General features: G+C 35.6%; 1 protein-coding gene across 3 annotated transcripts in view; it reads left to right on the top strand.

Moving 5' to 3' along the window:
• Glra2 (glycine receptor alpha 2) overlaps positions 1–13,972 on the top strand; it is a 217,055-nt gene that overhangs the window by 87,884 nt on the left and 115,199 nt on the right. For all 3 annotated transcript variants that reach the window (XM_051141583.1, XM_051141582.1, XM_051141584.1), the window contains one exon: positions 644–858. In XM_051141583.1, coding sequence (XP_050997540.1) covers positions 644–858 — 215 coding nt within the window. The remainder of the gene's footprint in view (positions 1–643; positions 859–13,972) is intronic.

Raw genomic sequence — 13,972 nt, forward strand, 5'->3', positions numbered from 1 at the left:
GCTGTGGAGATGCTTCAATCAGTAAAATGCTTGTCATGCAAACATGTGGACCTAAGTTCAATCCTCAGCATCCAGGGAATGGTAGCACATGCTTCTAACTCCAGCACTCAGGAGGGAGACACAGGTAGCCAACCTATTCTAATCTGACAGGCCCAGGAGCTAATGAGAGACTGTCACAAAAAACAAGGTGGAAGGCACTTGAAAAATGATGCCTGATTTGGACCTCTGGCTAACACATGCGTGAACACACACACACACACACACACACACACACACACACATGCGAGAGAGGATTGGTTCCAATTGTTCCTTATCACTTGATATATGTTATATATTACACAGTAATAGTGTATATCAATGGTTGCACATTATGTGATATATATCACATACAACACAAATATTCTTGAACTTTTTGTCAGTGACAGATCCAGATCATATGAATTCAGTTGGAAGGCTCTTTAGCTCCTTCATGTTTACATTATTATTTCCATTATTAGAAGAATTCTAAAAGTTAAATTGATTGTGCAGGGTAAGCATTTGCCTGTAATCTTTCCAATCAGCTTGAAATTTTCTTTAGTTTTTCAAATAAAATAGGAGAGTACAATATGAAAAATAAATTCAAATCATCTTTTTCTGCTTCCAGGCAAATTTACCTGCATAGAGGTCAAGTTTCACCTGGAGCGCCAGATGGGCTATTATTTGATCCAGATGTACATTCCCAGCCTGTTGATAGTCATTTTGTCCTGGGTCTCTTTTTGGATAAACATGGATGCAGCCCCTGCCAGGGTTGCCCTTGGCATCACAACAGTCCTAACAATGACTACCCAGAGTTCAGGTTCCAGAGCATCTCTGCCAAAGGTAAGAAATAACCTCACTTGGCAACAAGTGACCTTAGAGACTCTCCAAAGGTCTTGTGGACCAGGAAATTCGGTGAGGACAGAATTTGTGCTATTCCATTATTATGCTGGACAGGCAAGTGCATTAGGAAAATGGAATGTTGAGCTTGAGAGTATCAAGGCTCTGATAATATGAGAGATCCTCAAAATCATATCTATTTTTATGTAAGAATGGCTTTCTGCTGTAATAAATACTGCTTAAATAAGGAAAAACGTCTTTCTTATGAAATGCTCCAGCTCCCTAGAACTGTCCATATATTTGCTTTCTCATTTTGAAGAGTACTTTGAACCATTGGCTTTGGTTTTATGAGAATGTGAGTTCAATTTAGTATCCAGCATACTCAGCATACTCAGCCCCATGCTGGTTGAATGGTCTTTCTAAAATCCAGCTCCAGAAACTAATTGAGATGTAATCCTTTATGTTTAGTTGTATTGCATTTGATGTGATGAAAAGTGCTAGAGCACGTTCAACGTTATCTCTGGTGTTTGCAACGTAAGATCATGATATAGTGGAGGCTTGTGACTATAATATAGGTGGAATAAATACCAGAAAAAAATTTAGCCAACTTAATTTAGTCTCATACTTCCCAGGATAAATATGATATTTTCTAAATTCAAATGGAAGCAAGGGACCTATCTCTGACATGTTTTAAAACATTTTGTGAAATAACAAATAGAATAAAATACTTGTGTCATATGCCTACAAAAACACAGATGTCAGAAATACCCATAGTTTTTTCAACTACAGAATCACTGATCCATTTTAGTTAATAGAAATTCTAATCTACTCAATGCCTTTATGCCAAATAGGTTCATTTGCTTATTTCTCTCTAGCTGTTACATATCACCATCATTACACGCTATTAAGCTGCAGGATGCACAAATACATGTTTTACAATTTAATAGACAGCTAAAATATTGGTGACAATTTGTGAGCAGATAATGTCAAAACATAAGACTTTTAAATTCCAACCTCCCATTGCTATGAAAAAACTCATCCATGTATTTGCAAATCAGATTTTTGATTTTCAGCTTTGTAAATGTGTTATTCATTCTGTGGAGCTATTATGATTCTGGATCAACAGGCAAAACTATTACAAGTAATGGTCACTGATCAGTGATATTTTCTGTAGAGATAATCAGCAACTCAGATAAAAACAAAAGGGTATAATTTAAAACGATTTTATACTTGTCTTTGTACACATAGTGGTTAACCTTTTGCCATTAGCAGACTTCTCTTGCTAAATGTATTTTAAGCTATTATTAAACATAGTTGACTCTCAACTGACCATCAAGAGATGTGACTCATATGTAAGATGGAGAGAAGCTAAAGTAGAATTAAAGCATGAGTCTTGGAAAATGAAAAATCTTGAATATATATATATTAATTAATGTTTATATATGTGTATATATAAACATTCATTAATTTATAAACACTACAGGTCCAGACCAGATGAGCCATTGTGTTACTAGTCCATGTATTCCAGGGCCTACTGTGACACTTTGTAAAGAATATATATGTACATTTTACATGTTTATGGAAAGAGGGTATCATTAATGTTAACTTTCCAGTACAAAACAGTTGTTAAGAAATTAATGTATGTTCTTCACCTTTATTTCTGTTTCTATAAGCCCCCCTTATTTGTATCAATAGAGAATTTAGATGCAAGTTTTCTGTCACTATAAGCTATGTCATTTCCCATGGCCTTAAAAAGCTATTATATCTTTTTTTGCAGTGGTGGAGACTGAGCCTAGTCTTTCTTACAAACATTAGGCAAGCACTCTACCACTTCATGAGGAATCTCTGATGACTTAGTAATAGTCAATCTGATGTATCTATCAGTATTTATTTTATCATCTTATCTATTGAAGGGCATCTTTCTTGCTTCTATAAAGATGATGATTATAAATACATTCACACGTGACTGTATTGAATGCTTTGAGTAGAGTGAATTGGGAAAGATGTATGGGAGGGTATCAATAGCGTGTGCATAGCCTGTGTGCAAGAACTTTGTCATCCTCATTGTGTTAACCTCAGGCCCTAAACTGCATGTAGCTGAAACTAGATGATTAATGAGTCCTCACTGCTGATTAACAAATTAATGAACAGTCATGGCCCTGTGACATGAAACTATGTATGACCTAAAACATACCTAGAATGGATTCTAAGAATGACACTTCACATAAAACATTAGAAAATGTTCTGCTTTAACTTGTTAACAACATTGTCACTACCCCAGTATCACATTCCTCTCTCCTCCCAAAACTAGTTTAGTTTTTCCCCAGTGAGCCTAATTCCTAATTTGATGTCTTTATTTCTCATGTGAGCCACTGAGTTTAATTAGGATTGCTTGCATTAGCATGGGTTGGGAGTATTTCATGGAACTTGGGGAGCAGTGAGTTCAAGGTTGCCATGGCTAGAGTTTTAATATAAGGCAAGTGTTGTAATAATATGGCATGTACCATCAAGAAATGTACTTTCTCTAATATCATAGATCCTCCTTTCCTAAAGTAGTTCATCAGACTCTGGAGAGTTTAGAACACATGTATAAAGATACACTGTGAGATTCAAGCATCTCAGTAAGCACTCAGTTCTAGTACAGTGAGTGTGAGTAGAAAAAATAACAACTAGAAAGAGTTCTGTGCCTACCATGTAGAAACTGGGATGAACAATTTACACAGGTAGTGCTTTATCTTGTCCCATTTAATATTTGAAAAGGGTAACTAAAGATGTTCTTATTTTAGAAAGGAGTAAACAGGCTTAGAGAGGTAGGGTAGAATTAAAGGCCCAAGACCGAAATCCAGGCCTGCTTACATCTCATGAAGAGCCTTATGAAAAGAAGGTGCCAAAGTTTTAGATGACAGATTAATTAGGTCTAGTTATGTTGCCAATAAGACAAAACAAAGATGACAGTATTTAATACATGAAAATCATATGCCTGCATATATATGCACATTCCTTCATTTGTAATAGGTAATCTTATGAAGAAGTTAAGATCCAGAGAGTACGAATAAGCAATGACCAGGCTGTTCTGCAATCGCTACCATTGAACATATTAATTTGTCTCTGTCTTCTCTGCCCTTGGAGGACTCATGAGGTTGTTAGTAACAATGTGTGACACGTAACACATGTTATGTGAGCCAGAAACACACACACACAAACACACACACACATGCCTTATAATAATAAGACAGCTAAAGCAAAATACATTGAAATAGTGCATTAACAAATTTTTAAATGATCAGTATGTGACAAAACCAGGTGTCTTAAACATGTGCAGCAATGTAGTGCACATAGTTTTTCCACACTTCATCCACTTGTGTCTTGACTTCCTCCCAATCCTATGGTTGATTTGACCATCAGTGAATGCTGAGGGTCTGCCTAAATGTTGTATTTTGACTATAAGCACTTTTAATAGCTAAGCTGTAAGCACTGCTTGCCTGACTTGAACTGAAGTTCCTTAGAGATTCTAAGTGGTTCCACATACCACATCATTTCAGGTGAACAGTGAATTCTTATGCAATGTCTTGCCATCTTCTCTTAGCCACCATCTCCATATTCCTAGGATTCATGAGATTAGATATAATAGATATTGATTTCAGTTCAGAATGTTAGACTCACCAAGATAGGAAAGAAGTTTTCTTCAAGGCTGCCAAATACAAATAGCCAAAATACTGTGGAAGAAATGTTAATAGAATTCCTGATTGTTTCATGGTTCTTCTCGCTGTATGTAGTTTATTTTATATATGTGTAATAATATAAATGTATAAGTAAAAAATAAAAACTATCTTAAAATGAAGACATCCCTACCGTCTTACATGCTGCAGTTGATTCATATTTACCTATCTTCCTCACCATTTTTTGGCTCATAAAGAACTCAGGCATGCTTTGCTTGCTAAATACAAGATAGCCAACTGTGAACATTTCTGCTTTCACCCCACTCTGTTGGGTATTCTATCTAACCTACTGTCTTCATATAAATCCCAAACTACTGAGGACACATGAGAGGTTCTCAGAGGAGTTCTTCCTTTCTGAATCTTAGAAATTTGTAATTTCAGCAGCTCAGCAAATATTTGACATTTGGAAAAGATTTCAGTCTCTTCTATCCCAAGAGTCAGAGTTGAGGATACCATCTCCAAATTCCATTATTTCAATTAATTACCTAAGCGTTCTTGTTTTCTTTCAAATCCATGGGCTCTTTTTTGTTTAATTGTAGTTACATTAGTATATGTACATGCATACACATTTATTTCTAAATGTAATATGCTCAATATGTATGATGTTACTTGTTTGTATATTTTCAGAGCTGACCATTTGATATAAGAAAACCAGTTGGTGTTCTTTTCCCCAGAGAAGTTGATTTTCCCACTACCAACTTTTCTTAGTTGCCTGTAGTTCTTTGTGTAGGGTTAAGAGCTCTTAGGCTTTTCACCACCTACTTTGGCATATCTATTTGTGTTATCCTTGATATAGACCAGAAGGCATAATTTTCTATACACAGCATTTGTTCTTCATAGAAAAACCCTTCCCTTCACCAAATATGAGCAGTAATCCAGCAATATAACACCTTAGGAAAAATTATGAGGCAACATAAGTTTCTGTTGCTATACAATCATACCTAGTAATAAGCATTCTTAATTTTAGACTTTATTCTTAGGAGGACAAGAACTTCATTAAGTTGACTCATGTCCTTATATATACAACTTGGCATAATACCTGATTTCTCGTAGGGAATTGGTAAAGAATCAGTTAGTGAATTAATGAACAGTATTAAAAATATCCAAGTGGTATTCTTAGCATAATGTAAGTAGTGATTTATTCATCAGTTCCCTTGTTTGCTTAATGCTTGTTAAGTATTTTCTTTTGGCCATACATTATGCTAGGTAGGTATCAAAGGAAGCAAAACACAGTCTTTAAACTCAGGGTGCTTATAATCTGGTAGGGCAGAAACAGCCATTTGGAATGCTGATGATTAAACAATGTGGAATACAATAACATATCATGGAGGATGTCTAAGATATTAACTGTGATGGAGAGAGAAGGAAAGGAAGGCAATAAAGGGGAAAAGACCAGTATTAGAAAAATAGCCTGAGGCAGAGAAGGATCCTGAGTTGAGTCTATGAAGCACATTAAGTAGGTGAGGGGGGAGGAGGTAAAAGTCATTCCAGGCAACGAGGTCCTTTTACTGATAGTATTTGGGTGACACATATAAAATAGGATAATTTTTTGGGGGTAGAGAGACAGTCTGGGAAGGTTTCCAGCATGTTTCACAAATTTCAAACACATTTCAAGTAAGAAAATTGTGTTTATTGATTTCAAGTTAGTTTCCTGACTTCCTGCCAACAAAAGGGTTTGTGGTTGTTTGGTTTCTTTTCTTTTTATTTTTTTCCTTTCTTGTATTTAGTTTTGTTTGCTTGTTTGTTTGTTTTAATTTTTCAGAAGGTCCGCCCCTCCCCCTAAATACAAATAACATAGGAACCTTCCCATTTGAAGCTATCCTGTTGGTTTTAAAATATACATCTCTGCTACCTTCTAAGAAATACATCTACTGACAATGTTCTAACTACTTTAAGCATGAAAGTCCTGCAGGCTGACTACAGTCTGGATGAATTATTTCTTTTCCAACCCACAGGAAAATAGCCGGGTGAATAGATTGGAATGCTGTGAGCTATCAGGCAGACTTGATATCCACACAGGTTAAACAATTATTTTCCTTTATCTCATGTTTGTTATTATAGCAGAGCTATTTGAAGCTACTCCCAACATAGTCTTGAGTTATCATTTGTGACTATAGTCCAGAGACTATAGAGGTAAAAGCACACACTTCAGTAGAAAACAGGTGTGGCCACCCAGGTGTTTGGGTACCTTTGACAGGTCTGTAACTACCTCTTTGGAGCAAGGATGCAAAGGAATTGTCTTTAGCTTATTAGCTAATGTGCTTCATTTTCTACAGAAGTACTTTTCCCCCTTAGTTTTCAGCCATCTGGGCCAACTAAGGCCAGATGGACCATTTTAAGCAGCTGCCAAACTCAGGACAAGTTTAGAATTTAAAACAAAAGACACCATAGTCCTGCCATGCTTGGTTTTGCTTTGTCCCCCATCAGAATGCTTCTAACTAGAAACTTCAGTTAGAGAAGCTGAAGGCATGAAGGATGATACGATAGTTTTAAATAAGATTTGGTTGCGTATCTATATTAGAGTCAGGCATACCCTGAACTTCTTGGAATAATTGGTGTTAGATCATACTAGTATATTTTAGAGGGATCGGAAACTGTTCTGTTTTCTAAGTCATCAGTACTTTTGAAGTTCTTGGTTAAAATATTAAACAGGGAGAAAGCTAAGCTTTGGCAAAGTGATCTGCGGGTCTTTCCTGATTTAGTCAGATGTTGGCATATGTGAGAGAGTTCATAAACTTTCCGTTCTGCTATTTCTCAAGCCATAGCAAACTGAAGAATCATTGATGTAGGAATATGTGATAAAAATATGCAAGGAGATGACGTTTGTGAATTCTCAGTGGACAGAGCTGGAGTGCCATTGGCACTTTAGTTTAAGAATGTTGCTGACAGCCCTTACAGGGAAGCTGACAGTGGGAGAAGTTACCTAGGCTGTGCTTCTTATCAAATTTCTGCCAAGACTCAAATGGTTGGGCTTCTTTTTGAGGGAGTTAGTATACCAAGGCTCAGGATTCTTTTGAAATCTTCCTCACACTACTCTTCTATAATGAGTAACTCTGGTTCATACATTATAAATGGTGTTAGTTCCTCATTAACGCACATAGAAAATGGACTATTGTGGTGCATACAATATAATGTGAGACCCTGTCTTGAACGCTCAGGGTATAGGAAAGAAGTAGGAACCCTGTCTTTAACAATAGTATAAAACACAATGAAGCAGACATTTTACAAAAATGGCATGGTAGTGTACACCTTAAATCCCAGCACTGGGAGGCAGAGACAGGTGAATTTTCATGAGTTTGAGGCCAACCTGGTCTACATACTTAGCTACAGGACAACCAAGGCTACACAAAGAAGCCCTGTCTCAAAAACAAAACAAAACGGCAAACTTGGTTGTTGTAATTTCCTCCCCATATACTAGTCCTTGGCTGATCAGCTCTCCTTAAATTGATTGAAGCTTTGGCCATGTAACTTGACTTGGAAAATGGACAGTGCTCAATGAAGACTGGAAGTATGGTTTCACATTGGGGCTGGCTTTCTCCTGACCATTTAAAGATTCCCATGGCCATTTCTCGATGAAGAAAGCCAAGTTACCTATTTGAAAGAGAAGGCACTCACCAATGATTTTAGCCACTAAGATGACAGCACCAGAGAGTTGATACCATTTGTCAATACACTGTAAATAAGTAAATGATTCAACCCATTACTCTCTGACATCCAGCCCAGCTGACCCTAGACGACATTATCATACATGCATGCAAGTAGACAGATAGTTGTTGTCTAAAGCCACTAAATCTTTAGGGTGCTTATTTCAGAGCCAGAGTTAACTCACACAGCTATTGATGAAGTTAGATACAGAGGGCTCTAGCTGCTTAAAGAAGGATCCTTGACCTAGTTGGTAACTTCTTAGAAGAAAGGGTAGGAAAAAAGAAACACTTGAACTAAATTTCCTTGAAAATCAATGAAGATTTTCTTTGTAAACACATTCCTTACCACCATTCTGTTTTCAAGGAAATAACCCATACTAACTTCAATGTTTACAGAACAGTCTGGAATAGTTTATATTTAGTCTTTTTTTTCCTAATTTTCAAACCACTCTTAGTGATCAAAAATAGATTTTTCTCTCATAGAATACATCCTGATCACAGTTTCCCTTCCATACACTACTCCCAGCTCCCTGTTAACTCTCCTCTCACCCAGATCCATTTTCTTCTCATTTCCCCTCCAAACCACTCTTAAAATTCTACTTCTTCCTGATAACTTAGTGAGGAACTTTGGGAAAGTTTCTTGATAGTTTTCGAAACAAAGTTCCCATTAGGCATGCCTATCTCTTCTTATGAAATGTCTGTCACTACCCAAAAAACAACAGGGTGCTGCTAATAAGCATAGCACTTTGAGCCCTCACTAACAACTGGGTAGGCTTTCCTTTTTAGTACATCTCTTTGTAATAAATTTACATCTTTCATAGAGAGAATCATGTCCTGATATATAGGCACTGTAACATATTCATTTATCTAAAGGACATTATCATTATATATCATTATAAAAAAAGAGATGTTGGCAATATACAATATGACAGAAAACATGAGCAAGCCATCAACTGATGCATAAATTTTCTATGGCTGTGTAACAAAACTTCAGAAGTTGAAATACTTATTTATCAGGCCATAGTTCTGTAGGTCGGATGTTTGGTATTGCATGATTGGGCTGTCTTTTCATGATTTTACAAGGCTAAAACACAAACCAGAAAAAAATTATGATTAGCATTTCTCTGTTGAATGTCCTTTTAAAGATCCCCATCTCATGCAGAGAAAACCAGTGTCCTTGTGATGGTGAGCAAGGGCATCCATAATTTTTCCCTTATTGTCTCTTGCTCTGACCTCTCATTAACCTATCCCCTTGCTCACTGCTCCAGCCACACTGGCCTGCTTGTTATTTCCTGGCGATGATACTTCCTGCAATCTCTGAGCCATTACAATAGCCACATGTGCTTTTAATAATGTACCCCCAGATCTTCACATAACTCAACTTTGCTGGGTATACTTTTTTCTCCATGGCACAGATCTCCTAATGGAAGTATTGGGATTCATATCAAACAGTCTCCTGGATTATATTTATTCTACATGATACAGTCCCCTTACTATTAACTATAATCTCTGTGAAAAGGATTTTATCTCACTCCTTATATCAGAACTTATCTCATAGTGTACATTCCATAAATGTTGGTTAAACACACAAACAGGCATATATTTCTTTATGATCTAACCTTTGAACACTTTCCATATAAGCTTTTCTAGGACACAGAGCAAGTAAAAGAGAATGCATATGGCCAGGGCAACATCTTTAACTGGTTATTTTTTATCACAGACAATTATGTTTGTGCATATTATTCTAGTATAACAATACCTTTTAAAAGCTTTTGCTTCCCTGATAGCAAGGAATAGTTTAATATTCAGTTTTCCTTTGGTAGATAGTCCTTATACAGCTTTCTAACCAAGGAGATAATTAAATAATGGTTTAGATAAGAAAGCATCCAGACAGACTATTTTTACCTCAGCTTTGCTTCCTCAGCACTGTCACAAACAGTTTGGAGGTCTTGTAGTCTGCTGACTCAAGCACCCATTATCCTTTCTCACTTGTCCAGTTTGTTTTGATACAAGCTAATACTTTATACTCTGATAACGTATCCAGAAGCTTTTTATATTGACTTTCTATGGTAGCTCTGTTACAAAAGTATAGATGCATACTCTTTCAAAGGAATTCAAATACCAGAAAAGTATACATATCATTAGTTTTCTCTCTCTCTCTCTCTCTCTCTCTCTCTCTCTTTCTCCCCCCCCCCCCTCTCTCTGTGTGTGTGTAGATATTCACAAAACTTGAATCTATATAGGTAAAAGTACCTAAACTATTTTAAAAATGTAAGCAGTTTGCTGTGCTCATGTTTCTACCAAATGAAAACCCATGATTGAAACCACTTGTCAAGACTAAAGACTGTAAAAAGGAAGGTCTAGAATTTTCCATCACATCCCAGTGTACGCACTGTACTAACTACAAATGGAAATTCTTGGCTACAAAATAAGTCCTTTGCCTTGTTCCAATATTCCTAAACCTTTGGGGCTGTGCACATTACCTTTACTGTATATTGTGTGCAGCCCAAAATTTTTATTAATCATTTTGATGAAGAGACAATGTTAATCAGTTTGCCATTTCTCATTCATATTAAGAATACCTTATAAGGTTCATGAGATGCCCAATACAAGTTCTCATTTGTTAACAAAAATGTTCATCATTAGCAGGGCTCCTAACTAAACCCTGTTGCTATTTATTTCCTACAAAATTTTCATCAGTTCATAGCATGTGATTCTGTTACATCCAAGCAAGTATAAAGTATTATTTCTTACTTAAAGATAACTAAAATGTTGAAGGGAAGGAAACTGGTAAATACTCAACAAGAAAATGGTTAAACAGACTGTGTCCTATTCAAACAATGAAATGTGAGATGGGATGAACTTCCATCAAAAATAACAAAAATTAATCTCTCATAACTAGTAAAGTTACCAAGAATCAAAGAATACCATTATGTAACTTTGTGGTCTTAAACATTTTTAAACAGGAAAACTAAACTATATTGCTCAAAACATAATTATTCTGACCTCAGAATGGCTAGGCTAGTTTATATTCCTACAATCAATACATAAGAATTCTTTTTCCCTACTCATCCTACCCAAAGTTTTTCATTTATGATTTCTTGGTGATGGCCATTCAGCTTAGGATAAGGGAACCTTAATTTTAATTTCCCAATAAAGCAGATATTTAAAACTTTATATAAATTTATCAATCATTTTTACTTCTTCTTTTGAAAAACAATGTTGAGTTTACTTATCTGGATTGTTACTTCAGATTTTGAACTCAGGGCTTTTGATATTTCCATCATTTGTATTTCTGCTGCTAAGAATGGCTTGAGATATTGTCAGCTCTTTTGCTTGGATGTGAAATTCAAGGTTGTTTTTATAGCTATTTGAAAAATGTTACTGGCATCTTCATGTGGGTTATATTAATTTTTGGTATTAATTTTCATAATATACACATTTTCTCCCTGTTAATTCTGAAAATTCTTAAGTGTGAGAGGTATTTCTATCTTTTAGTGTCTTCAAATTCATTCCTCAGTACTTGCATTGTAGCATTCTTTCATATGCTTGTTTAGGTTTATTTCAAGCCATTTGTTCCTGGGGGTAAGGCATCATGAGATTTTGCCCCATCCACTTTGTTATGTCTATTGTTGTCTTGTCAGTTCATATTTGGACAATAATGTTGATGAGAATTTATGGGTATAGTTTCTGACATTCCTAAGAAACAACCTCACACAAAACCCCCTGATCTTCTGGCTCTTACAATGTGTCTTCCCCATTTTAGGCAATGATCCATGAGCTGTAGGTGCAGAAGTTGTTTTGTAGATATATCACTTGGGACAACTCTTTATTAGAATTCTTATACCTTTCTGTAATAGTCTCCATCAATTGCAAGAGATGTTCCCTTGATGTAGGCTGAAGACTACACTTCTCTGTGGGCATCAGTAATTAAGTAGTTTTAATAAAGTGATGGCTGTTGGTTTTCTTCTGAGATCTGCGACTTCACTAGCCCTAGGTAGTTGCCTGGGTTTTCAGTTTGATGATGCATGGTTTCATTCCTATTGAGTGCGCCTGAGTATAGATAGAGGACATACATAGAAGTAGCCAACACAAAAGCCTTTCTTATTATGAAGATATCATTTGATATTTTATCCTCTTATCTGATCAAAATTTTTATCATAAGTAAGACTATTTGGAGTTCTCTATTTAACACTTTATGAGTAATCAAATTGTCCTACTCCTTATTGTTGTTTTCCCCTCACCTGTAGTTATTTTTCTCACTACTATGTTCTTTGTTAGTGGAATAGACTATAGAAATATATCAGAAATATACAGAGCGAATTTTCCATTTTAGTATCCTGATATATAACTACAGTTTCTGTCAATCCCCAAGCCATTCCCTCAGTTCTCAGATTTGGTATGATTTTGTTTAAACCCTCCCTCAGTATATAATGACTTGAAAGTTTTCTCAAGGAAGTAAAACTGGAGCAACAGTAGGACTAACCTCAGTGTTTTCCGTAGTTCAAAGATCATTATCTTTTTTTCTGATCTCTAAGATCTTAAAATAATTTTTAGTATATTTTAAGATTTGTTTCATTCAGGATAGAGGATAATAACTACATTGGCAGTATAGTGGTGAGCCTAGCTGCCTTCTAGGATAAAAAGAAAATGTGACCCTTCTTATTCTACTTTGAGAAGAGGCAGAACTGACTGCCATCACTTTGAATGTTTGATTTGGTTATAAAATTTGAAACATTAATAGAATGTAAGTAAATGAAATATGACAATTTAGATAATTGAAATAATTATCAGAAATGGCATGAACTTGTAATGCTGATAACATGGTTGTTTTAACCATGAAGATTAAATTGATTAAATATATAGTCTTTGAACTCAAAGTCTGAGGATAAATTTTTATGAAAGAATTTATAATTGGCATGCATAGACATGAATATTTATATCCTCAAAAAGAAATCAATTTTGTTCTAAAATATTTCATCAAAGATGTTTCAAAGTAACATATCTTAATGTGTTTAGACTTATAATCGCTTCAGATTCTTTTTTAAATTGTATGTTAACTGCTTTGAGGAAAGGAACTGTGTCTCCTGTTTAGCAACTTCACTTCACATCTGTTCTTCTGGATGCTGTCATATACTCAGTTATTTACTTTAATAAAGCTCAGTTTACTCAGTGAATAGCCAAGGTGCATATACCAAGCTAGGCAGTAATGTTCAAAAAGTAGGATAGTTCTTTCATCAGGGTTGATTTATGACCAAGTACATGAGTCAGCAAACATCAACTGAAAATGGGCCAGAAAGCACATAGTTTAAGTTTATAAGCCATAAGGTTCCTGCTGCAACTACTTATCTCTGTAATGGTTTCTCAAAGGCAGTCATAGACAATATGTAAGCAAATGTACATGGATGTTGTCCAGAAAACCTTATAAGAAAAAATATAAACAGACCAATAAAAGCATCAGAAAGGTAAGAAAAAATGTTATGAGATATCAAAGAAAACAGACTTGTATGCCAACTCCTGGTTTGTAAATACTATGAATGACAATGTAGCCAGCAATATTTGAGTAGGTGTATTAGTACTAGAGTTTCAGTAAGCAGGAATGAAGGGAGAAAAGCTGAAACAACTAGGAGATGATGAGAGAAGATGGTCATTTGTTTAGCTACAGGTTGATTGTATTACATTGTGAAACAGAAAAATAAAGAAATGTTAATCACTCACATCGGCCCAGATGGAGGTAATGACATCTCATGGATC

This window comes from Acomys russatus, chromosome X (assembly GCF_903995435.1).
Source record: "Acomys russatus chromosome X, mAcoRus1.1, whole genome shotgun sequence".
Taxonomy (NCBI): Eukaryota; Metazoa; Chordata; class Mammalia; order Rodentia; family Muridae; genus Acomys; species Acomys russatus.